The 27,332-nt window shown below is 30.7% G+C and overlaps 3 protein-coding genes across 4 annotated transcripts in view; all 3 read left to right on the forward strand.

Annotated features, from left to right (window-relative positions):
- Nucleotides 1-266: 266 nt before the first annotated feature.
- On the forward strand, nt 267-4,119 carry LOC139090826 (scavenger receptor class B member 1-like). Of its 2 annotated transcripts, none has more exons than XM_070640659.1 (5): nt 267-294; nt 2,270-2,488; nt 2,703-3,115; nt 3,275-3,389; nt 3,446-4,119. In XM_070640659.1, exons 2-5 carry the CDS (start codon nt 2,297-2,299, stop codon nt 4,025-4,027), a joined length of 1,302 nt encoding a protein of 433 aa, XP_070496760.1. In that variant the 5' UTR covers nt 267-294; nt 2,270-2,296; the 3' UTR covers nt 4,028-4,119. The 2 variants fall into 2 exon arrangements, with proteins under 2 accessions (XP_070496760.1, XP_070496759.1); XM_070640658.1 differs by lacking the exon at nt 267-294 and adding an exon at nt 1,590-1,681.
- A 1,065-nt stretch (nt 4,120-5,184) lies between these two features.
- Nucleotides 5,185-7,095, forward strand: LOC139090827 (retinaldehyde-binding protein 1-like). Its single transcript, XM_070640660.1, has 2 exons — nt 5,185-5,581; nt 6,222-7,095. The coding sequence occupies exons 1-2, from the start codon at nt 5,434-5,436 to the stop codon at nt 6,980-6,982; spliced, it is 909 nt and encodes a 302-aa protein (XP_070496761.1). The 5' UTR covers nt 5,185-5,433; the 3' UTR covers nt 6,983-7,095.
- Nucleotides 7,096-11,059: 3,964 nt separating this feature from the next.
- LOC139090747 (facilitated trehalose transporter Tret1-like) overlaps nt 11,060-27,332 on the forward strand; it is a 76,939-nt gene continuing 60,666 nt past the window's right edge. Inside the window, exons 1-2 of the mRNA XM_070640550.1 lie at nt 11,060-11,162; nt 18,253-18,568. Coding sequence (XP_070496651.1) covers nt 18,503-18,568 — 66 coding nt within the window. The 5' untranslated portion in view covers nt 11,060-11,162; nt 18,253-18,502. The remainder of the gene's footprint in view (nt 11,163-18,252; nt 18,569-27,332) is intronic.

Here is a 27,332-nt window from a genome sequence, read left to right on the forward strand (position 1 = left end):
CCTCAATGGTTATCATTGTGTTACGAAAAGAGAAAAACGGAGGCGCTATTATCCAGGAATCACAATATTTTCAATTTATTCCTCATCATTCGTACGAAAAAGATTTAGTTCTTACATTACACTAGTCGCGAGCGGTCAAGTTTGGTGTGACGATGGAAAATAAAAAAATTCAAGATACAGCAAGGAGTTTATCGATATCAGAAACGTGTAAACCGTTACTAAAAAAATCAAAAATATTCTTTTTTAATAATAAAAAAGACGAAAATGAAAATTATTGTGAGAATAAAAATTTAAGTAAGTTCCAAATACCTAAAATTTGATGTGTTACTTCCTCAAAGGTTATTTGAAAGGTTTATACATACAAGACATATGTATAAATATTAACAAAGTAACTGAGCATGACATATGTTCCATACCGTGTTAGTACGCAGCAAATTTTAAAATTATAATGAAATTCAAAGTAAAAATTGAATTAAATCACAGACAATAAGGCTTATTGAATAAGCTTGTAAATTTTTAAAATATGATTCAAGGTATTGACTACCAATTATAGTGAGTGTTTTCATTTTTGTTTACGTTCACGACATGTTATGTATAAAAAATGTAGCGCACGACTACGCAAATGACTTATGCGAACTTATGCACTCACGGGTTTTTACTCATCTCTCATTGATAAGCGGATGACAAGTTAATGAACTTATAAAGTAGGCCTGTACAAAAGTTGACTTGCGAAATTTGCAAATAAAAACACCTGACGAGACGCTGGAATTCGGTGAAATAAAAACAACTATTTATAGTTAGTCGTATACTCGAAAAAATTTGGTGTTTGTGTATTTTTATTAAAATAATCTTATGAGTGCTTAAACTAAATTTAATTAATAAAGCTTCCAAATTGATCGTGAGAAGTAGATGCAATATTTTAAAGGACCAAATCAAAAAGAGCTTTAAATGGGCTCAAACTGAGAAAGACATGACTAATACATGTCTCATTTAAATTGTGTCATATTTTATCAAGTCAAAAAATACCCAGCATTTTTTTAAGTTCCTTGAACAGTAAAATCGTGGTGAAATGACACTAAAGTTTTCGTGATTAATAATTTTTCTCGGAACTATAAAAGTTGAATTACCTATTGGAACTAAAATATTGAAATGTATTGTTTTCTTCAAGTTTTGTTTGGAAATTAAATGGAATCTCGATCTGCATAAATCATACCCAAACATCATAAATGAAAAAGTCTTCGTCACGACTCTTTATGCTCCGTTACGAAAATATTTGCCAGACATTTGAAATAATGAAGTCCATTTGGCGTTAGTAGTAAATGTGTATGGAAGCTTTTATAAGTATTTGTGTCGCTCGGGACTTTAAATTGCATTAATCTCTGTTATTAGGAATCGTTCAATTATTACGTTCAGAAGAGGGTTGGGGGTTGTAAATCTGATTTAAACAATGGGAACTCTGTGAACTCTATTACTCACTTTTGAAGTGTTATTTTCTCATGTAATAATTATACAGTCACTAACATTAATTATAAAGTTTGGTTAAAATAAAAACTCTTGACAAATTCAAATGTTATTTTTTCCAGGCGTACGGTTGCTTTTAAACTGTTTAGTTTCACTCCTGTCATTTGTAATGATGATTCTTTTTTGGTTTACTGATGTGTACAATCAAATAATAATTCAGGTATGTATGAGCATAAGTTAAATTAATATAATTACCCGAGTGACACAAATGAAGAAGGCTCCGTCACGGAACTTCAAACTTTTCGTTTGGCGTCCATATGGCTGCTAAATTTAGGCGGCTTCCATTTGGTGTTAATAAATGATGTTTGGTGGAGCCTAGAATGCTCCGTGGAGCCTTCTTCATTTGTGTCGCTCGGGTTGTTAACATCATTTAAATCATGAACATGTCAGTTGCAAAGTGTGCTTTGAAAATTCGTTCGATTCTTTTAACAAGTTTCGTTCTCAATATCTGGTTTAAAAAGATTCTAGAAATGAAAGTGAAAATAAATAAAATAATTGACACAAATTGATTACAAATGAGTCGTTTGTGGAATTTATTGAAAACAAAACTCGGTTTGTTTATAAAATTCATTATCGCATTTCTTGAGGAAGGTCAGCATTATCACGGAACTTATTTTAAAATACCTAAGAAATTTGCATCAGTGATGATTAATGATTATTCAAACTAATTAATATGAACTCAAATGATGTGCTTATTATGCAAAATTATTTCAATCCTTAATCTTGTCTTATCTTTTATTATATTTAGAAAATAGTTCTTCGGAATAATTCAGAGATGCTTGATTGGTATTTAAATCCACCGTTCTCACCTATCATAAAAGTTCATGTGTTCAATTATACAAATATTGAAGAGTTTGTGTCAGGTGCTGATAAGAAAATTAGAATTGAAGAAGTCGGTCCATATGTGTATGAAGAACAATTACAGAAGATCAACGTACAATACAATGGAGATACGATTACCTATTATGTAAGTACAGCTGTTAGACAAGTGGTGGACAACCTGAGTGTCGCTAAATTTTTTTAAATATTCCATGAACCTGTTGCCGTGTGCGGTTTTGGTCAAAGCTTACAACCAAGTGTGTTGTTAAAAATAAAAGGTTGCCCACCACTGTCTTAGACTTTTATTTTAAATTAAATCATTTGTTGCTTGATTTACTGATGATTAAAAAATATTTTAATAGGAAAATCGAACCCATAGATTCATTCCAGAAATGTCAGGATCATGCACGGAAAATGACACAATTATTGCACCAAATATTCCATTTATTAGCGCTATACCCAATGTAGCAAAATTATCATTCTTCTCAAAAGTCGGATTCAATACACTTTTATCATTAACAAAACCAGAAGAATTTCAAAACATTAGAATTAAAGATTACTTTTTTGGATATCGAGATAAATTCATGGATTTAATTAGTAAAATTAAATGGGACTTTACACCAGAAGATGTTGGAATATTGGCACCAAGAAGAGGAATCTCAAAGAAAAGTGTAACAACTAATTCTGGGTTGAAAAATACTGACACCATTGGAGAGGTTCTTGACTTTGGTGGAAAGACTAAGCTAGATATATGGAAAACCGATGAATGCAATGAGTGAGTATTAATCTTTAGTTTTGCACATTTAACGGATATAAAAGAATCGGAAATACTTAGTTATAATTATTTCAAATTAACATGTTCATTCAATCCTCATTAATTAATTAAATTATTGGTTCCATTTAAAGATCTTTTAAAATGTTTATATATTTCTAGAATATCTGGATATGATGGGATATTCAATGGCCCGAACCTAATTAGAAATAAACAAAATACTGCAGTTTTTTTGCCAGAGCTTTGCAGATCATTGCCACTAGAATACAGTAAAGAAGTAAGTAAAATTTTCTTCATGTCCTAGAAATATAATCTCATATTATCATTTCACAGGAAGTAGTTTACGAAAACATTCCCAGTTACTATTACACTGCTCCAGAAAATACATTCGGAAAGCCAAGTGATCAAATTACAAATAAATATTACTGCGAATTAAAAAGTGTTCAGCAAGAGCATATAAATGGAGTGCTAGATGTATCGGATTGCATTGATGGATCTCCGCCAATTTACGCCTCTCATCCACATTTTATGGAAGGAGATGAGAGATTATTTCATCATTTTGAGGGCCTTGTTCCTAACAAATCAATTCATAATTCTTATGCATACTTACATCCAAGATTTTCAATGCCAGTCTTAGGAACTTCTCGTATGCAGCTTAATCTAAAGCTTTCTCATCATAAACACTATTATAGCAATTATCCAAATGAATTAATACTTCCGTTAGCATGGGTAGAAACTACATCAGATGTAATACCTGAAGAATTTAAATTTAAGCTTTATTTGTCAACAGTAATAGTAGATAACGTAGAAATCATCCTAAAATATGGATCACTTCTAACCTTTATGGTCTCAATAAGTTTTCATTTTTATACGTTGAGAAATAACTTTAGAATTCATCATGTCACATTAAGTTGATATTAGAAAACTAAGATATTGCTTGTTCAGCCACACGTGTTAATAAGGAATCTTATAGTCAATGTACTTTAATTATTATTATTTATTTTATTAAGTGCTCATTCGAAATGTATTTAAAGTAAGGCTTAGTGAGTAATATTAGATCATTAAGTACATAATTGTGATTTAATTATCAAATAAAATTTTTAATTACTTTATTCTTCAAATAATTCTGCTGCTTTTATGGCAATACTTTACAGATTCGAACAGGAGCGCCAGAAATTATTAAGGTAAGCACTCAAAACTTTGGATTAAGTTTGAAAAAAAGTTAGAGTCCAATTCACGAATTATTTGGACTTCTTCAAGATCTTATACCATTCACAAAGTCTGATACTGTCACTCTAAATACTGGTGCATTCTGTGGGCGCCAATATACATGACTTACTTACGTATTTAATTCGCTTGACGTATAGATCAATTGGTGATCCACAAAAAATGAACTTCTATTTTTATTCAATGCCACTTCATAAGTACAAGTTTTTGATACAAATAATAATATTAACTTGATTTTAAGTTGTTCCGAAAAAAAACAAACAAAAAATTTGCTTCTCATTGAATTGACCGGTAAAACAATTACGTAAGAGTTACGATAATTATTATGCCATGTCTACAGTAAGTTGTCAAGTGGATAATCTCAAATGACTAATCAGTAAATATGCGTCATTTTACACGCTGTCTAAATTTTATGTTTTTTGTTGACTACGTCAATGTATTTCCCCAAATCGTCACATGAATTGATGTAGCATATCTGTTATGCATGCTGAAGATTTTTGGCTACTAAAATTAAATGTGAATGTATTGAAAAATAATGACGACTGGCATGATGTCGGATTCGGTTTAAATCGGAACAATTTAGAGTATGATCGACTATCCGATTTGTGCTACATATTCAACATGTCATAGTATTTTGTTATTATCAAAAATAATTACAACGATCTCCGCTTTGATGATTTGCATTATAAATTCCCGTGTGAATATAAATGTTAATTATTTAACCGATACAATATTATTTTCAGTGAGCATGGGAGCTAAAGTACATCAGTTAAAAGCTCATCAATTAAACTGTACAAAAAAAATCTGATTTAGAAACACTTAAATAAGGTTTGTTAGTAAACCCACTCAGTCAGTCATTCGTTACTCGTCGCTACGATAAGATAAACAAATATACAATTACGAATTTCCAAGAGACTTTAGTGTAGACTGTTGACACTTTTGATGTGATTATTAATTACTTCTACGAACTTAATACAATCTAGTTAGGAAAATAAAAAGTGTGAGAATTAACATAAAAACTAGATCTAGATTAAATACCTAATTTACTAATAAATTTAAAAAGAAATTTGTGCAAAACGAATCATATTAAAGCTATGAGTGAAACAAATGCTCAACTAAGTGAAAAATTCATACAGAAAGCTTTGAATGAATTGCGGGAAGATGATTCAAGAAAACAGCAAGCACTTGAACAATTTCGTGAGTGGATTTCTAAGCAAGGTCACATTCAATATTGTCGTACAGGTAATTAGATACTGTCATTGTTGTAGTATTTGTGTTTTTGTTGACATATTTGGAGTACCTAGACACATAGACTGATGCTTATGTTTTGATTTGTTCAAAAAATACATTTCTCATGACATTTGGAATGTTTTTATGATTATTGTCTATCAATCAGATATAGCGGGGTTGGGCAATCTTTTATATTTCGCGACACACATTAGTGATAAGCCTCGACCGAAACGTCATAGTGCATACTATTTATAACGTATCTAAAAAAATTAGCGACACACAGGTTGTCCACCACTGAGATATATCCTCAATACTGTCAATATTCACAAAAATACCTTCAAATTGCAACATGAAAAACGATTGTATTAAGCGGTCTACGTGAAGTCTATGTATTTATCTATGTCTATGTCTAGGCCTATGTCTATGTCAACAAATCAAGGCATGGAAACATCCAAAAATCCCAAAATATCCTAAAATATTCCCAGAACTTCATGACATGATTTTTCAAATCTTTTTGAATATCCCTAAGCTATACATCAACTGTAGTAAAGATATAGAAAATAGCATGGGATTTTTGGGAGTTTCCACGCCTTGATAAAAATTCAAAATTATTTTAACAATTTTTTCAATTGCAAATTTATTTTCATTTAAGATGACAGCTTCCTTCTTCGTTTTCTTCGTGTGAAGAAGTATACGAATGCTGCAGCTTTCAAAATGTTGGAAAATTTCTTGATACGCTCACAGCAATACCCTCAATGGTTCAGAAATCTTACCCTCAATGATAATAAAATGAGAGAGCTTTTCGAAAATGCTTACATTTTTCCACTCAAAGAACGTGACGAAAACGGCTGTCGTGTGATTATGGTTCGTGGAAGCCAGATTGATACGAAAAAATACACATTCGATGATGTTGTTAGAATGTTGAATTTTGTGATTTTAACATTGTTGGAAGAAGAAGAGACACAAATCGCTGGATTTAGCTATATTTTTGATCATAAAGATATTCATTCAGACTACATATCATTATTTCCATTATTTGATGTCAAGAATTATCTAAATTGTGTACAAAATGCTTTGCCTGGACGTCAAAAAAGAGGAATTTTAATTAATTTGCCAAGTTTTATTGCGAAACTTTTAGAATTTGTTAAAGGTTTATTAAGCAAGAAACTCAGAGATCGTGGATATTTCTATAGTGATGATATTCAATTGGAGAATCATATTGACAAGAAAATCTTACCGAGTGAGTATGGAGGTCAAGTGCCAATAAAGGAAATGATGGAAGAATTCAAGAAAATTGCAGAAAATTATCAATCGAGACTTCAAGCAACTGATGCTATAAACATTGATATGGAATACGTCAAGAAGCATAACGATAATGAAATTGAAAGCTTTCGGACATTAGAAATTGATTGAAAAATTGATCTTCTTGATAAGTAGGTATATTGAATATAATAAATCTATCTCAAGTTTGTATTTATCTATCATAATGCAATTCAATACATAAAAATATAATCTGTAGCACTTAATGTGGGTGTTTAATTTTAGGATTTATTGTCAATTGATATTTGTCATTTATAACAGCTTTTTAGTAAATAAAAACCCTTTAATGAAATTATTCCAAATGGAAATGCCAAGTTTCTAACTAGACCAACAGTGGGCAACCTGTTTGTCACAGCCAAAGTAGTTTGAACCGTATGCGGTTTCAGTTGAGAGTTACCACGAAGGTGTGTCGCCAAAATAATAGGTTGCCTAGCACTGAACTAGACTTATCGCAGGCTTTTCTACTCGAGCATCAAATTTTTGAACATACGTTATGATTTGAGATTTATTTGATTTAAAACAAATTTAAAATGTCCAGCAAAAACTAAAATGCTGTGTTCTTAATATGACTTATAACAATATTGAGTAAATATTTGTAAATCAAACTGAAATCTTAATGCTTCAGTGCTGGGCATTATAATGAGTTCAATAATTCTGAGAGTTCCGTAATCTTAAATATATAATTCTTTGACAAATGTAAGTTAATTTAATTGAATATTTTAAACAAGAAGGAATCTGTTGAATTTCACCATCGACCGAACGACACAAATGTAGAAGGCTCCGGCGGAGTTTGTATATGTATGCTTTCTTGAAATCTACGGGAGAAAAAGTACCTTCCCGATCCCGATATAGAGGAAGCATAGCCATATGGAAGTCAAATTTAGATGGCTCCCATTTGGTGTTAATAAAAGAGGTTTAGTGGAGCCTTTAAAGTTCCGTGGCGGAACCTTCTTCATTTGTGTCGCTCGGGTATAAATCCAAAGTGTTATGAATATCATTCTTAAAATGAACTTGCTTTTTCATCACCATAAAATTCAATATATTGTAAAACAAATCATTTCATTCGGATAAAAATACCGTTGGTCCATATAAATGAATGACCATACCTTTATTACAAACTTACAATGGCAAATATAAATGATCCGTACCCAAAAAATTTATTACAACCGTGTCAATGTAAATTGAATTAAAATATTTATTATCATTAGCCATCCTATAGGAAGTTTTGGGAAATTACTCAGAACCAGCTCAACTTACACGACATGCATTCTATGGTATTTCCAAATATATTTCAGCATACAGTTTGGAAAACACTGTCTTAAAGGAATCATTCTTTTTTTTCTTTTAATGTGCAATAACAGGAAAGATTTTTTTCGTTAATATCACGTGCAGAGCCGTTCACTTATTGTGTAATGCAATAACCTACCAAGAGCGTTACGTAAAAAGTGAGAAGCCTACTTAAGATTTCAAGAATCCATTCCAAATAAATCCTTATCGTAATAATATTTTCCAAGAAAAAAATACGTCTACTTCACTAGACTGTCTGCCTAGACATTATCTACTACTTGCCACAAAATAATAATGCACACAATCATCTTTGATGTCAAAATCAGAGTAACTAGCATATTTTATTTTACATTTGATCAATGGAAGTAATTGGTAATGAATCACAAATAAAAAACTTTTTTTATTTAAAAAAATCAAAGAGTACAGTAAGAAGCATCAATAGCGCATTTACATATTCCAAATTTCAGTACATAAAATGATGTTTCAGATGAGTCGAAGTGGCTCGTTGACGGAATGGTTTAGTACTTCGGTACCTAATTATTGTAATACCAATCCGTGCCTGTAGTTTCAAGACTCGGCAGGACAAATCAAATCATTTGTCCTTTTAGGAATCAAATTTAGTGGAAAAGCAGCTCACAATCTTCCTTTGTAGACAACAAGCAGTAAAAGGGACGATTCTGATCCTCTGTTGGTCATATCAGAGGTCTGACGAATCCTCACTAGTTTAACAATAACTAGCCACGAGTTGTCCTAGCGCATTTCTGGTTCTCAATAATCTGAGTAATTAAAAATAACTTTTGAACAAAATGCATGCAATGATGTCCTATGTCTTGGAAAGGAATGATAAAAATGAGAATAGACAAGAAGCTGACAATAATAATGAAAAACTGATAAAGGACATTTTTATTCAAGAAAAGTATACGATACTATAGAGGGTATAAAATCATCATAAATGAGCTGAAAAATGAATGGAAAGAAAAATACTTGTCATTGACATTTTATGAATAAGCATCGAAGAGCAGCAACAAAAAGGACATTCACAAAAGATGTTCAAATGCCAATAAGAGAGTGAAATGTCTTTAGTGAGAAGGAAAATGAGCGAAAGATGAAGATTAAAATATAATCATCATAATAATCAAGTGATAATGCAACCATTGAGTGTTTATCATTCAATTTCCTTCATTTTCAATTATCCTGAAAATCTGAATGGGAAAGAGAAATTTTTCTATAGAATCTCACTTTGCCTGCTGTTGTATTTGTAATAGAGATAAAATTTTCTCTCACCAGTACCAAGAAAATCTCGGTTGTGTACGAATGTAAAGTTATTCTCTCGCAAATTAATGCTTTTTTTCTCTGGGAAAACGTGCATGTGGAAAAACAATTTTCTTTTTAAATTTTTTCTCTTTCCCTTTTAAGGTCTGTGGGAAAAACAATTTGCTAGGTTATGGACGGATAATTTTTACGTGAGAAAAATGAGTGAAATTTCTCTCACGAAATTCATGTGATGGAATTTTCTACTTTTCTCCCTCTTTCCTCCCTTAAAGGACTCATTTGGAGCTTCTTTAATGAATTTTTTTTTATAAAATAAAATAAAAAAAAGACATGAGAGAATTTATTGAATTTTAATCCAAAGAGAAATAATGAATGAAAAAATATGTCAATGAACTTATTAATAGCTCAACTTACTAATGAATTGTAATGAAATCTTCTTGCTTTTGTTTCAATTGTATTCAACAATTATATTATTTTTGGTATATTTTAAGGAACAAATGGAATTTTAAAGATTTCTATTTTTAGAAAATTTAATGAAAAATCTACGTGAATTTACGACATCTAATGTAGAGGAGGGATTAAAGGTGATGGGTGTCTGAAGTTAAATTTTGAACAGGAGGTCGTTAAATATAATATAAATGAACAAACGATACCGATTTGCACACGTTTTTTGTGGCAGCCAAGTGGCAATTTTTTGTTAACTGCCATAAAAATTGCTTTTTGAATGTCATGTGGCCGCCACCTGACCACAAATTAAGAAAGCTTTGCACAGAGCTTTTAGGGCTCCAACATAGCCTTTTACTCCCCAGTCGACGTAAACTTTAACTTGTCCTTAGCTAGTTATAACGTTTTTAGACCACTCGGGACTGATTTGGTATCAATCATTTAATTCTGGCAGTCGATAATCCATAAAATCTATCTGGCAGTCATATGGATTATCGACCTCTATTGAGAGGTATCACAATTGATCTATTAGGTTAACAAAGTAAGTAAGGAAGTCAGTAAGAACGGGTGTCAAATGAAGGCATCTTCCAGTGGAGCTTTAGTAGAGCTTTCAAAAGTTTATGGCGGATTATTCATCATTTGTGTGTCTCGGGAAGAAAACAAATAAATTTGTCAGAGAATATTTAATCATATAAATTAAATTTAAAATCCAAAGCTTATGCAGCTTGTGCTGAAGTTCATAAAATATCTAAAATTATGGAAAAAAAGTATATTCTCATATTTCTCTCGTCCACATGTTCTATCAAATTAGTATTTGTAATCGAGTTTACTAGTGATTTGAGTGTATAAGTAGAACTGAGAGCTTTTTTTTCTCTCCCAAAATGTAGCAAAAAATGCAACGTTGAAAAAATTTTTCAGTTGTGTTTGGGTCTTGCGGGTAGCATAATCGGGCTAAGAATTTTTCGTATTTTGTTGAAATCAAAAATAAACATAAAAAAATAAAATAAAAAAAAATAATTTATTTAAAATAGTTATTTATTAAATATTTAAGTTGTAATAAACGAGTTTTAAAGTCAATATACAACCCAAATAAAATAATCAAATCATTCGATTGCTTATGATTTATCAGGTTTCTAGTGAAAAATGCGATGAAACGTAACTATGTGCATTTTTTAATTTCATATCGATAATTTTTACGGGAAACAAAATTAGTGTGTTTTAAGATGATATAAAATATTGTGTACATTAAGCAGCAAAAGCTTGAATGAAGGTATAAAAGAGTTAAAAAAAAATATTATTGATTTAAATTGGCAAAGAAAATTTTATTTAATGAGGAAAGAAAAAGGGAAAAAAGTGTTTTTAAAAGGAAAATGGCACACACATTTGGCAAACACACACATAATACAGAAGATAAATGATGAAAAAATCAATAAACTGTGCAGACAACAGTGCTTTAATGATGAAATTATAATTTTTGTAGGTGAACGAAATGAGTTTTTTTGTGCATTAAACTTTGGATTTATGATGGAAAAGTTTGTAAAATTTCAATTTTTTTAATTTCAAATTCTGAATACTTTCCTTAATACTTCTTATAAAATTGGCCCCAAAAGTTGCAAAATTCTAACTTTTTATTAAAATAAGAATTTAATACGGATAATAGCGACACCACTCGCTATGGGATCTTTCAAGAAGGATCAATTCAAGAGGTCATGCTGAAAAAAGTTCAGCTATATGAGTTTCATGTAAAATATCCACATATGGTATGCAGGAGAAATTGAAATTTATGTAAAGTTATGCGATTCCTTATGGTTGGATTATGTATGCATGTTATGTCCTTCTCCTCTTTTTGTGTGTTAAAATTTTAGGAGAGAGAGGCTCGCAAAATGACCTCATTTAGAAAATGTGTTCAAAATCAACTCTCAGATGTGTTCAATATCCATTACAATAAAGATGATAATTCATATTTCAAGTCCATAAATGGCATAGCTTTGGAAATGTAACTGAAAAAGTATTCTGAAAAATCAATAATATTAAAGTAATAGCATAATGGAATGGACAGAGAAGTTATTGAAGAAAATTTTTTTAAGCTTTTTATTTGATTTTTTTTTCGATTGAATGGCTTACATATTATTCTTGTTCAGCACTTGTAGGTCTTTTGTCACATTTTTATTCATTTTGTATGTGATATTTTCATTTAAAAGCTGTCGACATCCTAAAGCTTTGTTTTTTTGTTTTTGTTGAGAAAACATTTTAATTTAGTAATTGATTGAATTCTTCAAATGGGATTTTTTATGGCTTAATCAAATGCTGTCCGAGCGACACAGATTCAGAAGTATCCTTCATAGAGCTCTTTAGCCATGAAGCTGTGAAATACATTTGGCTGTCTCCGTATGGCATTCATATGACTGATGTGAAAATATAGGCGACTTCCATTTAGTGCTAATGCCTTAAGTCCTCCACAGTGCAGCCTCTTCATTAGTGTCGCTCGGGTTGTTTTGTGTAAATATCACATACGAAAATCTTATTTGCTTCAAAAGTTTCAAATTAATTGCCACGAATGCACACACATGAGAAATGAGTTTTTTCAGATTACGGCTGTAAGGTTTCCATTAATTTTATTTCTTCGTTTTTTAAAAGCTTCTTTTTTCACACACTCAAAAGATTTACGAATTTCTGTGAAATCTTCTTGCCTTCAAAAAAAGTTTTGAGCATTTAATTGCATTAGAGGAACCCCTCTTTCTGTTGGGGATTAATTGAAAGATTGATTTTAGAAAGAAATTGTGAAAACTCATATTTTATTGGTTTTTGTGACTGTTTCCTTCCCGAGTGACACAAATGAAGAAGGAACCGTCTATTTTTGGCAGCCTTATGGACGTCAAACAGAAGCGGCTATTAATAAATGAGTTTTAGTGAAGCCTTAAAAGTTCTGTGGTAAATCCTTATTCATTTCTGTCGCTCGGGCCTTACACAGGAATTCCATTTAGTATTCGTCATTTAAATCGTAAAATAATTATGACTAAATCATAAATAATCGCATTGAAAAGCAGGAACGCTTTTTGTATTACAATAATTATTTTGACTTTACAAAGCTGGCATTTCCATCCTCTTAATGCCAAAAAAATTTCAATTAAAATTTTCATTCTTTTATTCCCATCTTAATACGATGACGATAAAGTTTCTTGGATCATGTACAAAAAAATTTCAGCAGGCTGAATGAGAATTTTCATTCTATCTTCTTTTCTCTCTCTCGCTCTTTCTCACTCTCTTGTATTGAATGTCTGACAAGGACAGCATTATGAAATGTAGGTCAATTTTCCGCTAATTTCAATCCCTTATCCATTTTTTCTGATTAATCTGTTACATTAAATATGACATTTTTCTCTTATTTCCTTCGAAATTGAAATTTTTTGTTGCCGTTCTTATTTTTCATGTGACATTTTTTCTGTAATTTTGATTTATTCATGTCGTGGAATAAGAAAATAATGGATGGATAAAAAGAGCGACAGAAAATAAAATTAAGATTTGGATTGAAAGCTTACAAAAGTGAAAGGAAGGAGAATTTTTGAAAATATTGACACACAATTTTTTGCAGCATGTACTTACTTACTTCGCGGGTCGTACAGTTCAGTTGTGATCCATGGCCTTCCACAGATGGTGCCTTAAATTGAATCTACCACTGGCTTCCGTCTGTCAATTTCCGATATCATTTGCAATACTGTCCTTATCGACAACTTCCTTCCAAGAGTTCATTAGTCGTTCACGAGCTATTTTACCAACTATAAAGTCAGATTTCTTTGATTCTTCTAATAAAACATTCCGTTACTGCTGTATTTATAGTGACATTTTTTTCTCTTGAGTCCAAAGATGACTAAGGATCCTCCTTTTAAAGACCAATTGCATGTTCGTCTACAGCAGTCATATTCCATGACTCTTAACCATATAGCACAACTTGACTGATAAGAGTCTGCATTGCTAATTTAATAAGTCATGAGATTTTCCTCGAAGTTAATAGATGCCTAACTGAATAATTTGCACGATGGTCTGCCAATAAAGCACGTTTCTTGGAACCTATTTTGATGAAAAAATTCCATTGACTTGATAGACATAAAAAAATTATGTAGGTGATGCTGTACACACCTAAAAATAAAATTTATGGATGTTGAGATACAAAAATTCAAATTAGTGTTCATTAAATTTGGAATAACTTTTTCCTGTTATGAGACCTTCCATCAAAAGCTTATGATCCCAAAAAGTTGTGTTACTAAACAAGTTTATGGTTCGAATTCTCTGAAATTAGCATAACATTTTTATTAATTTAAAAAAGAAAACATCATCAAAATAAACAAAAATTTAAGAATGTTGCTGAAAAAATGTTCATAATCATCCTTGATATTTCTCTAAAGAAAGTGAGCTAAGCTGGCATCGTAAACGTTGAAAAATAATAATAAAATAGAAGTAAGCGACACTTCGTTCTCTTTCGTCTATAAAAACAGTTTTTTCCGTCTTCTTTATTCTACATCTTCCTTCCTTTCTTTCTTCATTACATTCTCTGCGACACACGTTCCATCATTGCAGATTATTTTCATAGCTCCTGCTGTTGCTGTTTTTTTTTTCGCTTTTCCCTTGAGGAAGGAGTCGAGGCTAAAATGGAAACAGAAACATTTAATGCTGAATTTTTCTCATCTCCCTTTTCTCTTGCTTGCTGTTGGTTTTATCTTGTCACACAAACATAGAATTATTTTTTTTTTTGCATGTTACAAAAGTTCTCACACTAAAATTTAATTTTCATTATTTTCCTTGCCATTTTGTAGCTCTCCTGATGGCTTAAAGAAAAACTTAATATCTCGTTTAATTATTTTGGCCAAATGTTTTCATTTACTCGGAACTTTACATTGAAAAGAATCATGTGTGGAATAGAGAATTTAAATGAATTTAAATGTAGCATATATAAGTGGCGTGAGATATTACCTCGGGTTTGAAGCTTAGTGCTTTCTAGTTACTGCTTTATTGCTTGGTTTGCTAGCTTAAAACTATTGCTAAATGCTTTGGTCAATGATTTTTTTGCTACTTTTGCAAAGCCCCTTGGAAATTTTCCCCTCGACCAAAATTTGAGTTCTTTTTTGACAGTTAATTTTCGAAATAATTTTGACCGTTATTTTTTATGTAATTTTTGCTTCGCCGAGCAATAGTGCGCCTAAGTCCCTCGATCAATAACACGCGGACTTTATGTTCAATGGATAATTTATTAAATCACGACCATGTTCAAGTGACATCCCTGCAAAAATTGAAATATATTACAGTCGTGGACATGAAATATGGATATGAAAAAATAATAACTTTGTTTAATTCTCATATTTATGATTTCAAGTTTCAAGGCAAAAATTATACCAAAAACAACAAAAGAGTTTTTGTGGTTGTATAATGTTTAGATGAACAAGGAAACTAACTAAAATTTTACATCAGAAGGCGGGATATAAAAAGTTTTTTATTTTACCGGAGCTAGAAAGCTTTTCCCTTTGTTTTTTTCTCTCTCTCGCTTTAAATGTAACATGTACTAAAAAGCTACCCCACATGAGCTAGTGGGATAAAAACATTTTTTGTAAATTGATGAAAAATTGTGTTTCATGGTTTGATGATTTTTTTTGTGATGGTTTTTCATCCACTTTATGGTTTGATGATTTTGGCCCACTTAAAATTTTGTTGTGGAGAATGTACATGAATTTACGGGTTTATGATTCATGAAGTAATGGAAAAAAATTTTTACTTTTCTGCTGGAGTTATGACGTATTCTTTTAAAGCCAATGTTCTACATCAGAAAGTGATTGAAAACTTTATCTAATGACAAATGTGTGTTCATGACAAAAGCCCGTTAGATCTAGTCATTAACTTGCCTTTACTTGCTTATTTACTGTAACCATGCTCCTATGTGGAACTTTGGTTATAAACCATAATGCTTTCCATCTAACTCTGTTGCTGGCTCTGTCACATGTTCTGTGCCATGTAGTTTTTAGAGCTCCTGAACTTCTTTGGTGGATTACAACCAAAGACGGTGTTACAAACTTATGCTGCAGTTCCAGTAGTGACAGTTTCTATGGCATAGATTCATAAAATTCCCACCCATACTTCATCTGAATCTCCTTAATAATGTCTTGTTAATCAGTTAATTGTAGAAGCTTTCCATTTAAAGGCCAATCTTCCAGATTCCCAGTCCTGTTAACTTATCTTTAACTAGCTACAGCATATTTTTGTCCACTCGGGATTCATGAGTTTGGATGTCTTTTAAAATTGTGTTTCGGAACTCTACATTTAATGCTGAATATCTTCGCATAAAAGTCAACAAAGGCAACGAACAAAAATATACTTCTTTATCTTACATGTGCACGTGGGTGCACGTATTACAAAAAATATGTTGTATATCAAGTTTGAAGTTAGATGAGGGAGAACTAAAGTAGAAAATTTTCAACTTCTGTTTCTTATAACATTTAAGAATGAACTCATGAAGAAACAAAAAGGCATTAAATTCAGGATTGGACACTTAACATCAAATTATTACAAAATTAATAATCGAAATTTTTCATCAAAAAAGAACAGTCATTTATGGACGTAAAGGAATCAATTTTACAATGTGACCTTAGTGCTACACCCCCAAATAAGATGAAAAAGCTTAAACAAGATTAGGATGATGTTAAAAAACATGAAGAAAGAGGAAGAAAAAAGAATGAAATAAGGAAATGCGAGTAAAATAAAGAAAGCATCTTATTACATATAATTTCAATGTTCAAAGAGCTCTTTTCTTGTGTACATAATAATTTTGTGGGCGCTTTTGAGCAAAATTGAAAATTTTCCTTTTCTTCAATGCTCTCTTTTATGCTTTGTTTGTTTGTTGTTGTTGTTGCTGCTTTTTATTTGTTCTTATGAGAATATCACAAACATTGAAGTTTGTTTTTCAAAATGTAAAAGAGGAGGAACAAGGTTATATCTGTCGAGAAATATATTAACCCGCTATAGTTTCCATTTTATCAATGAACATCAAGTAGAATCTGTATCATTAACAATTTTTTGCATGCAAAAGCATTTGAGATCAAATTTTTGAAGTATCTGACCCGATTGGCACAAATGAAGTAGGTTCCGTCCGGATCTGTCTGCTCCATGTGGATGGCATATGGCTGCCAAATATAGGAAGCTTCCTATATTTATATAGGAGCCTGAAAAGCTCTAAATTTGTGTCGCTCGGCCATGAATAATGTTCAGTTACAGTTACTATTGTACTATGTACTTCTATAATCAATAATTCTGTTCTTCCAATATTTCCCTGTCTATTTCCCTCTTAAAGTAGAAGATTTAAGATGCAAAAAAATATCGTCTATTTTAACACATATCAAGAAGCAATATATGCATGTCAGATCGTTATACATTCAAGTTCTTATTTAAAAAATATAACACTTCGTAGGGATTACAAAAAATGGAAAATCATTCACAGTGTCGTTGCTCACATCACAAAACTTTGAACGATGAAATTGAATTTTTCGTCATTAGATAATGTTTGTTAATTCATTTACTGTCATTCAAATGAGACATACATGTGCTTTTATTCAAATTAACTTCAATCAATTTTTGGATATATTCATTTTTTGACGTAAAATCAACGCTTGAAGACAGAAAAATGCTGTTTTTCTGAAATTATGTTTTAGAATTCATCAACAAAGTCTATCAACCAGAGTTGCAATCTCTGGCAGGTCAACTGAAACAGTTCATCTATCACAGGTCGTTACATGCTGACAAGAAGGTTTCTTTTGTCTGCCTCAGGTCATGCTCTGCCAACAGGTCAGTTTATTCTGTCTATCACAGGTGTGAGCTGTCACATACGTCGTCTGTCACAGTACATGATCTGTCGATAAGCCTAATAAATCTCCCTGTCAACAGATAACGAACTATGATCAGAGCTCGAAATCGACTCGAATTTAGCATAGAAAATTCGAGCCGACTTCGTGCTCTGGCTGTGCCAGACGATCTTTTGCGCATCCCAACTCTGCTATCAACGTATATTATTGAAGAAAAGTATAAGAAGTTTATAAGGAAAGAAATTGAAACAGACAAATCTTTGAAAATAAATCCATGAGTTATGAAAATAAAGAAAAACTTTCACAACAAAATGCATACAGATGCAAAACTAGGAAAACTTTCAAATGTTTATAATCATTTCGGTTTAAGTGAAGATTTTTGCATGAAAATATCTAATAAATGCATCCACACTTTTTTCTTTTCTCATCGAAGCTTAAAAAGTTTTTTGACGAAATCCCGAATCTTGAATATTTTTTTTTATCATACTTCCATTCTTTATTTCTTTTTTTTTTTCACAGAAACTTCAATTTGCATATTAAAATAATGGAAAGTTGAATGAGAAGAGGAAGTCAGTGGATGAATAGAAAAGAATCTCGCTAAAAATACCTCGAAATACGAAAGAAAATATCAAACCTAAAACTATAAGGAGCCATAAAAACATCGACATCAGTCAAAAACTTATAAAAAAAATTTTTCTTTTGACAGCATTATTAATCACTTCCGCATTGCAACGTATTATATCATCTATACTTAATAATATAGAAAAAAATGGATTACTATCATCGAAATTCAAACAGTCAACGTTATTTCAACAGCTTTGACAAGTTTGAGCTGGTAAGTAGAAAGACTTTTTTTGGGTATTGAGGTTGTGAAAAATTCTCTTCCACTTATTCGTTTATCGATCATGAATAAGGAGAAGTGTTATATGTGCTGGATTATGTTGTGTGACAACTATTATAATAATAGTTTTGGATGAGATAAAGGCATCAGGAAAAGGAAAAAGGGATTTTGCATAAAAAATGAGAAACCATTATGTGTCATATTTAAATCTACAACTTTTTATTTCATTCAGAAAGTTCTTTTTTTACTTTCCTGCCAGAGCTCCATTTTGATGAATAACAAATAATCAATCTTTTGTCCTATAACGTGTTCTGTAAATGAAATTAGTAACACAATTTTTATTATTCAGTTCCATTAAGGGTCGGTTCGTTCATTTGTTACGTAACGCTGTTAGGAGCTTCCTCCCTTAGGAGATTTTGTTATGCTTCAAACAACATTACGTGTCACGTGTCACAAAGCAGGAGGGTTTGGGTCAAAAAGACAATTCTTCGCGTTACGTAATTAGTAAACGACCCCTAACTTTTAACAATTTTTTTAGTTGCCATAAGCCACAATATATGTAGCCTTAATATCCATGATGTGCTATTGAAATAGTTATGTACATTTATGTCTACCTAAACAGAATGATTATAACGGAAATAAGGACAGATGGGACTAATAAGATAAAGTAAGATGGAACAAGTAGTTACGTAATTTAAATGCGGTTCTATTGATTGCTAGTAAAATAAGTTGATGAGAAAGTCAATAAATTTTTTTTATATTTATTTTGAGGCATAACTTTTAAGATCATGACAACATATTTATGGCTTTATGTAGATTTTTGTGTAATAGATTTAACACGAACCAGAAATTAGATCGATAAAAAAATCCTTAATAATTTTCATAATAGGCACAATATCCGCGTCATGTGATGACATGGCAGATTAATCAAAAAAAAAGTATCCATTCATTGCTTCACTTTCTAGAAAACTTGAGTTACACAGTAATGATGTATTTGCGTTTTTTTTTTTCGTTCCACATATGACTATATAGAAAATTTATTTTCTTCTGACACATTCAATATCGTAAAAATATGTGTATACATTCTCTAACTTATAGCATAACGGAAGAGCTTTTTTTACGCAGCAGTCACATTCTAATGACAAAAATCAATCACTTGACATAGTAAAAGAAATTTTCTTTAAAAAAAAAAAATAATTTTTCGCGACATTCACTTCGTTGCTCAGTTGTATCGTATGACAGTATAGTTGAGAGACAGGTACAATAAAAAAAAGCTATAGCATAAAGGAAGGAAGAAGGGAAGATTATGAAATATATATCGGAACGATGATAAAGTAATCTTTCACCATCTGGCTTTATGAGACGCATAATATATTTTTTATTTCTTGCTTCCCTTTTTCCATTCTCTTCTTGAAGACTTTGCTTCTTTATTTTCCTTTATAAATATCGTAAGATGACTTCACTGGCAACAACAATAACAACAACATGTATATTTATTATTACGTATGTGGGTGTAAGTTAAGTTGAGTTTATGTCATTACCATTTTTCTAAGGACATTATGGCACTTTTCTTGCTCATTCCTTTTTGCAAAGCTTCCTTCAAATATTAGCAACAGCAGCAACAACACATGCATTGCCTATAATGTTTCCTCTCCCTTACTCATTTCACTTTGTTACTTCGATACCTCGAATACTTTCACACAGAACACTCTGTGTGTTTTTTGCTTAGATGTACATTATATTTTTCTTTCTACTCATGTTGTTTATTTTTACAATTTAAAAGAGATTTAGGGCACTACGTGTGTCTGGCTTTTATTGCTTACTAAGTGCCATATTCATAGAAATCTACACAATCTATTCTCTTTCAAACAAAAAAATCTTGATGTCGGCAAGCTTAAGAGAAAGAATATTCAAAAAAGTATTTTTTTGAAGCCTAAAACAATTTTCTTGTAAAATTTTTATATTGTGCGAAAAAGGTTTATGTTTTTTTTTGACGCTGATTCTGTTATTAGATGCTGGGGATTATTGCCAAAAATATAGCAATATACTTACTTAAGTGTATGATAACATCCATAAATTCTCAAGCAGGTGATTCCCTGTTGTTGTAGTGATAATTAATTTATTATAACTTTCTGTATAGTTTACGATGAGTTGGAAACTTTCTTGTTTATTACCAAGAATTGGAGATGAAACTATTTTTGAAATTCATGCGTAGGAGATGCACAAATCTCAAACTATTTCCTCAGCAATTATATCATAAATTTAATAATTATTTTCATGAAAAATACAATAAAAAATCAAGCATAATATTGACTTGAAATCCTCAATGTTGCGGATATTTCTTAATTATTGACCACACAGTAGCCATAAAAAATACAAATATCTTCAACAATAAAAATTTATTTCTCACTTTAATATTTTAACATATTCAGATTTGAATTGATTTTTCTCGAGGTGATTGACTGCCAGTCTAGCTATAAAAAATTTGTATGATATTTTTATCGACTTTTAAACTCCTAATTGGCATTAGAAATACTTCAATAAATAAGTTCACATGTTGTCAAAAGTGCTTCTTTCCGATGTATTTAGCCCATTTAGAAAGCTATGAGTAATTAATATTATCGCACATTTTTTATTACTCGATTGATTGATGTCTTCATTTCGACTCTCATAAAATATTCCACTAAATTATGCAAGTTTTCCATCTGGAATGTCGAAGAAATTCAGTAAAATGTACAGTCGAACAAGATAACTTAATGAATAATAGATATTGAGTTTTAAGAGCAAATTATAAAATCCACTTTAAAGTCGTGATGTAAGGAAAGATAAGAAATTATTAGAAAACACTTGCACATGCATGATGAAATGAAATTGTGTCAAAAACTAGTTCGATCATATCAATTATTAATGTATTACAACAAGAACATTATGTAAAATATGGTAAAATTAGAGTAGTTTTATTATTCAAATTTGCATACCGCAAAGTCTATTGTTTAATAAATAAAATCTTTTTGTGTTTCATGTTCTACATTCTTCCTTTCCCTTTACAATTTCTCGACCTTACATGTTGAACATGAAAATAAATAAAACAGCACAGGCAAGAAAATAGCAACAAGAATAGTAAAAAAACGACTATAAAGTGCCATTTCCTTTCCTTTTCTCTTCTTTTCATTTCATTCTTATTATTTTATTATATGTGCTCTTCTTATTTTTATTACTTCATGGTGACTAGGAGAAGCCCTAAAAGGGCAATATAGTGATTTGTTACTCTTTTAGTTTTTTTTTTCTTTCTTTCCTTTTACCTGCATCGTATTGTATTGCTTCTTGTTGATTTTCATTCATTTGTGGAAAAGAAAATGAATTGTTATAGTAATAATGAACGCTATTAATGGTTATTAATAGGAGAAATAAAATGAAAAGGAATCGAATATAGCAATAAATATCTAGGGAAGGAGTTAATGATTGTTTTGAAAGAAATGGCTTAAAGTGCTTTTAAAGTTTTCGTTCACTAGCTTTAAAACCCAAAACTTTGTAATGAATCTATTAAGCAGATAAAATAGCAATACTTACTTACAAGTAAATTTAATTAAAGAACTTTTTTAAGGATTTAAAATAGATGTTTATTGTTTGAAGTTAGAAAACAGACTAAAATATTTATATGAAAGGGTCAACAACTATGAAAGGGGAAAATCAATAAGTTGCAAATATAATTTGAATATTAAATGACAGTTGAATATCTCAATAGAACCAAGAAAAAAGCTAATTTCAAATCCACGTCATCATTAGCTTTGCTTTCATAGAAATACTATATTAGGCTCAGTTTATGATCAAAAAAATATGTCAAATAGAATTTATTGTAAAGAAAAATTATTACCTTATCGGAAAACGTCATTTTAATGTGACCATTTGTGAAAATAAAGGCATTTCTTTTTTCCCCAATTTTCTACCCGACAATATATCAATTTCAATTCATAAATTTCCTTTTTCGATTGCCTAATGCAACATTTTTAGGTAATAAACATTCCGTTTTGATGTTAGCTAAGTTTTCATCGGAAAAAGCATCAATGGAATTTTTGTGGCTCTTTAGATACGCATGCCTGTGAAAGCCAAATGTGTTTCTTCTTATATTTTTAACGTTGCGTAGAAAGAAGATGGAATTATTGTCCATAATTTTTCTGCTTGTTCCACAATTATATTAATATGTTCTGACAGCAAAGGCCTTTTTTCCTTCAAAAGTAATCATGATTGCAAAGGATGCCTTAGTATTTCTTAATAATTTTCATTTCAGCTTTTGAAAATGCGCTGAATTTTAAAGTGCTTTTAAAGAGTCCCTTAAGCTGCTCAAAAAAAAAAATCTCACAAAAAACAGTGCGTTAACAATTAATGTGTGAGTAAGTCTGCCACAAACAGATGATGACAACGAGATGAATAGATTTTTTTTTTTTATAAAATTTTATGCTTATGAAAAATTTTCATTGTTTCATTTACCATTTCAAAATTTCCTTTCTTCTTAATATAATGAACAAGTATCAAAGTGAATGACAGCAGTTCTCAATTCTATGTGTATATTTTAATATCCACAACGAGCACAACATAAGTTGACAATCGTGATCAGCATTTTTTATCTATACGCTTCTAAATGTGACAAAATATTTGAGTTAAAAAATAATTTTTTGCGATAAAACAATGACAGTTGTTTAGGTACTTTTAAACATGGCGATGAAAATGGAACATTAACATTTTTTTTGGGCTCGAGCACTCGCTAAATTGAGTAGGCAGTACAATACAAAAAGCAAAAAATTTCAATAAAAATTTGTCTTATCGCTCATTAAAAAAAAAAGTCGTGAGAAATTTTTATTAAAGCCAAGTTTAAATTCTAAATAAGTTTATTGAAAAGAAAATGTAATGGAACATAAAGCGACAATAATTTCGTAATTGCTTTTAATATGGAAGTTAAGCTTTTTAATTCAAATACATTTTATAGTATTATAAAATTCATTTTAACTTTCAATTTTCTGTTTTAATTTTTGTACTTACTTAGCATTTATCAAGTGCTTTCGTATTTGATGTTTGTTATAGTGACTTTAATTTTCAGGGGAGGTAGGTCTGCACGAAAATCACAGCCTTCTCCTCCATTTTGGCGATCCATACAGAATACTCTCTCTACCATTAAAGTAAAGGAAGGCTTTATTTACGCCGTTATGTCGTATACGGTTTCGTTCCAATAATAAAATATTGTGCACCACTGTTCTAGTCCAATTAATAATTCTGCATGCGAATTGTCAAATTTTCAAAATTCTACATGAAATAATGGGAAATAATAATTGAGTCATCAAAATTCAGCAGCGAACAGTCAATAAATCAATAAAAATCTTGAGTAAGTCAATTAAAACAATTACAATGAAGCATGAAAGAAACTGATTTAAGAGAAATTCAATTTAAAAGTTTTGCATTTAATAAAACTTTATTGCTTATTTATGAAGCAAAAATTGCAATTAAATATGTAGAAAACATTAAGTTTACTGTACCTTACCACCCATAAAACTAGAAAAATATAATTTTGTTACAATCTTTTAATACACTTATCGTTAAATTGCAAATTTAATTGGTTTGATAATTACATGCAGCTACTTATGGAACTTCACGATAAGATTTTTTTTTTATTTTCTGACATTTTTATTTCAATTGCTTATTTAAGTACGTGACGCCAAAATGCTTAACATACTTGAAATGTTTAAAGAACATGGTAGCAGACAAATAAAAAGTTAAATTGTATGAACTGTGCCGTGTCTTGCAATTATAACTTAAATTATTCAAAATTAAAAATATTTACTGCAAAACGATTAATCCCCAGATTAAGATTAATGAAATTTTATATTAAATGAGATTAAAATGCAGTTTTACACATAAAGGGATAAAGAAACATGCAATCATATAGATAAATGTATGAATTTATTCATATCAAGTTTCAAAATGAATAAATAATCGAACTCAATTAGATATTTTGAAATGAGATATCTCCATTTATCTAGACTTGATCTCTATCAGTGGTGGACAACCTGTGTGCTGCGGCACTTTAGTGTGACGGCAAAATGTCATGGACCGTATACCATGTGCAGTTTCAGTTGAGACTTACCATCAAGGTGTGTCGCAATAAATAACAGGTTGTCCACCACTGATCAAAGTCGGGAATATAAAATAATCCAAATTAGAACCAGGGGAAGATTACTTGGCGTGAAAATTATACGCCGTTTCCCGCCAGTTGTGTGAAATTTCACGCCGATGGCGTGAAATGGCGTGAATTTCAGACAACCATACCTTGGAGTGTGAATAAGAAAGGAAATCTCAGAAATAAATTAGAGTCAATTGTCGCCTTTTTGAATATGTAATTTGCACATTTTGATCATATTGAGTGTGATTTTCTCTTAATAAAAAAGCCGCTCCGAATGTTAATGTCTATTGACATCAGACTTTATTTGATTTTAACATTTAGAAAAAAATATTAAAATATTTACAAAGAAGATGCAAATTTCAAGATCGTTTCTATTTAAATTACTTTAAAAATGCTAATTAGTCTCATGCGGGTTTAGAATTTCAGCAAAGTCGGGAATATAAAATAATCCAAATTTGAACTATCTGCATCAGTGGTGGACAACCTGTGTGCCATTGTATTGATATGGCGTGCCGCAATGGCTGAGGTGTACCGTGACTCAAAAAAGGTTGTCCACTAAAGATTCCACATTAAAAAATACCTTAAAGAGATAGTCTTGATTACTTGCATAGTCTGAAAAGCACTCAAAATGCAATAAAATGTTACAGACAGATATAATTTATAAACCAATTTAGATTGAATCCATACAATGTATGCAAATTACTTAAATCATTTTTGTTTTGAATAAAAATGCAATAAGAAAAGAAATTTCAATGGATGGATATTTGCAAAATAGTCATTAAAAGATTTTATGGTGCTATATCAAAGCAAGGAAATTTCATGCCGAGTATGTAGATATAAAATGTACATTTTAATTAATTTGATGAGTGTGGGTGATTAATTATGTATATACGATAGAAGCACGTGATCATAATCTATAGCATAGTTAATGAAAGCTGTATAAAAATAGTAGCACGCTGTATATTGGAATTATAACTGCCTTTATGATTATTGTATTACAATGTCATCATATTGCACACATACATTTGTACATTAATGTCAATAGACCGTTGTTGGCATTCAACAGCAGCAGGAGTTGTTTGAAATTGTAATTAATCCACAATCTGCCACAGTTGCTGCATTCACCACAAACATCTATGCCATGTCATTTTCTTTTTCTTTACATATCTCTAAATTTCTCATTCATTATTCATGTATGTATGACATGCTTACAATTAGTTCTACGCTCCCTTTTGACATCACAATGCTAATCTTTGCTACTTATGAACAAAAATAGTAAATATAAAATATTCACGATGATATTGCACGACGTAAGTCAGAATTATTTTTATCTTTTGAGAATATTTTTTTCTTTTTATTTCTTCGGTCTTAATCTTCACATTTTCTTGCATATAATACGTACGTATATTAAATGAAGAATATATGGAATATGAGATGTATTTCAAGTAGAAAAGTCACGAACAGATACAATGTATTTAATAGCGCATGCTTGTTAATTGGTGTCTGCGGGGTCGAAACCAGTGAGGGGTTTTTGGGGTCAAACCTTCCCCTTGTAGGCCTGGAGCTTTCAATTGTAGCTCATAGTTCGTCCAAGGCTGCAGGCCTACGTTTTTTGTCTGCAGACCTACAGTTTTGGACGAAACCTTCTTATTTTTATAAGCTACTTTAATGTAATTGCTTTAGAGTCGTTAATTTATATAGTAACGGTAAAAATCGACTTGTTCGACCCAATACACCCGCCCTAAGGCATTAATATAGGAATGCATATGCGAACTTTATTAATTCAAGCGTGTGAATTTAAAGATTTTCACACTGAATTATTTATTGATTCATTAATCCAGGATTGATTATTAATATAATTCATTTGAATTGGAAACACAACCTTAATTTGGTATGAGTTGTAATTTTATTACCAACTATTCTAAACGATTTATTTAAGGTGTAGCTATAAAACAATAATATATCAAATTGACACAAAATCACCGAAGGCACAATATTGATTTCTTTCCGCATAAATGTTTCAAGTCACTTCTCATCACACAGCCTTTAATTTTCCACATTGTCAACAGTTTATAAATATTCATAATTAAATAAGTTCAATTAAAAATTGCACAGCAATTCTGTTGCTCAATTCACTCATTCAATTTGCTATGCGGCGCCAAGAGCCTTTTTTTTTGCACAATCGTAAATTAACAAACATATTTCAAATTAAAAGAGAGAAAAAATCTTAAAATTGTACACTTGAATACAAGTTTGATACAAATCTCGTTTGATTTCTAAAGTATGAAAATATTGTTGCGCACTTTACACGCTTCATTAAGACGTTTGAGATCTTTGAATAACCTTTTATGCAATTTAGATTACTCTTGCTCTTTTAAAATGCTTTGTTTACTGAAAAGATGAAGCTAAACGAGTCGAATGGTTTTATTTTTTGTGTAGGCTGCTTCTATAGTTGTTAAAATATTTATTTTCTGCTTCTTATATCCTTTGTTAGAGAATAATGAGACTGTGAAAACAAAATTAAGGATAAGGAATTTTCTTTATTACTGAATTTTTTTTCGGTTGGATCTTTCATTAATAAAATAT

Source organism: Chironomus tepperi, unplaced genomic scaffold, assembly GCF_022539635.2.
Source record: "Chironomus tepperi strain 1889 unplaced genomic scaffold, CSIRO-AGI_Ctep_v1 contig_219, whole genome shotgun sequence".
Lineage (NCBI taxonomy): Eukaryota > Metazoa > Arthropoda > Insecta > Diptera > Chironomidae > Chironomus > Chironomus tepperi.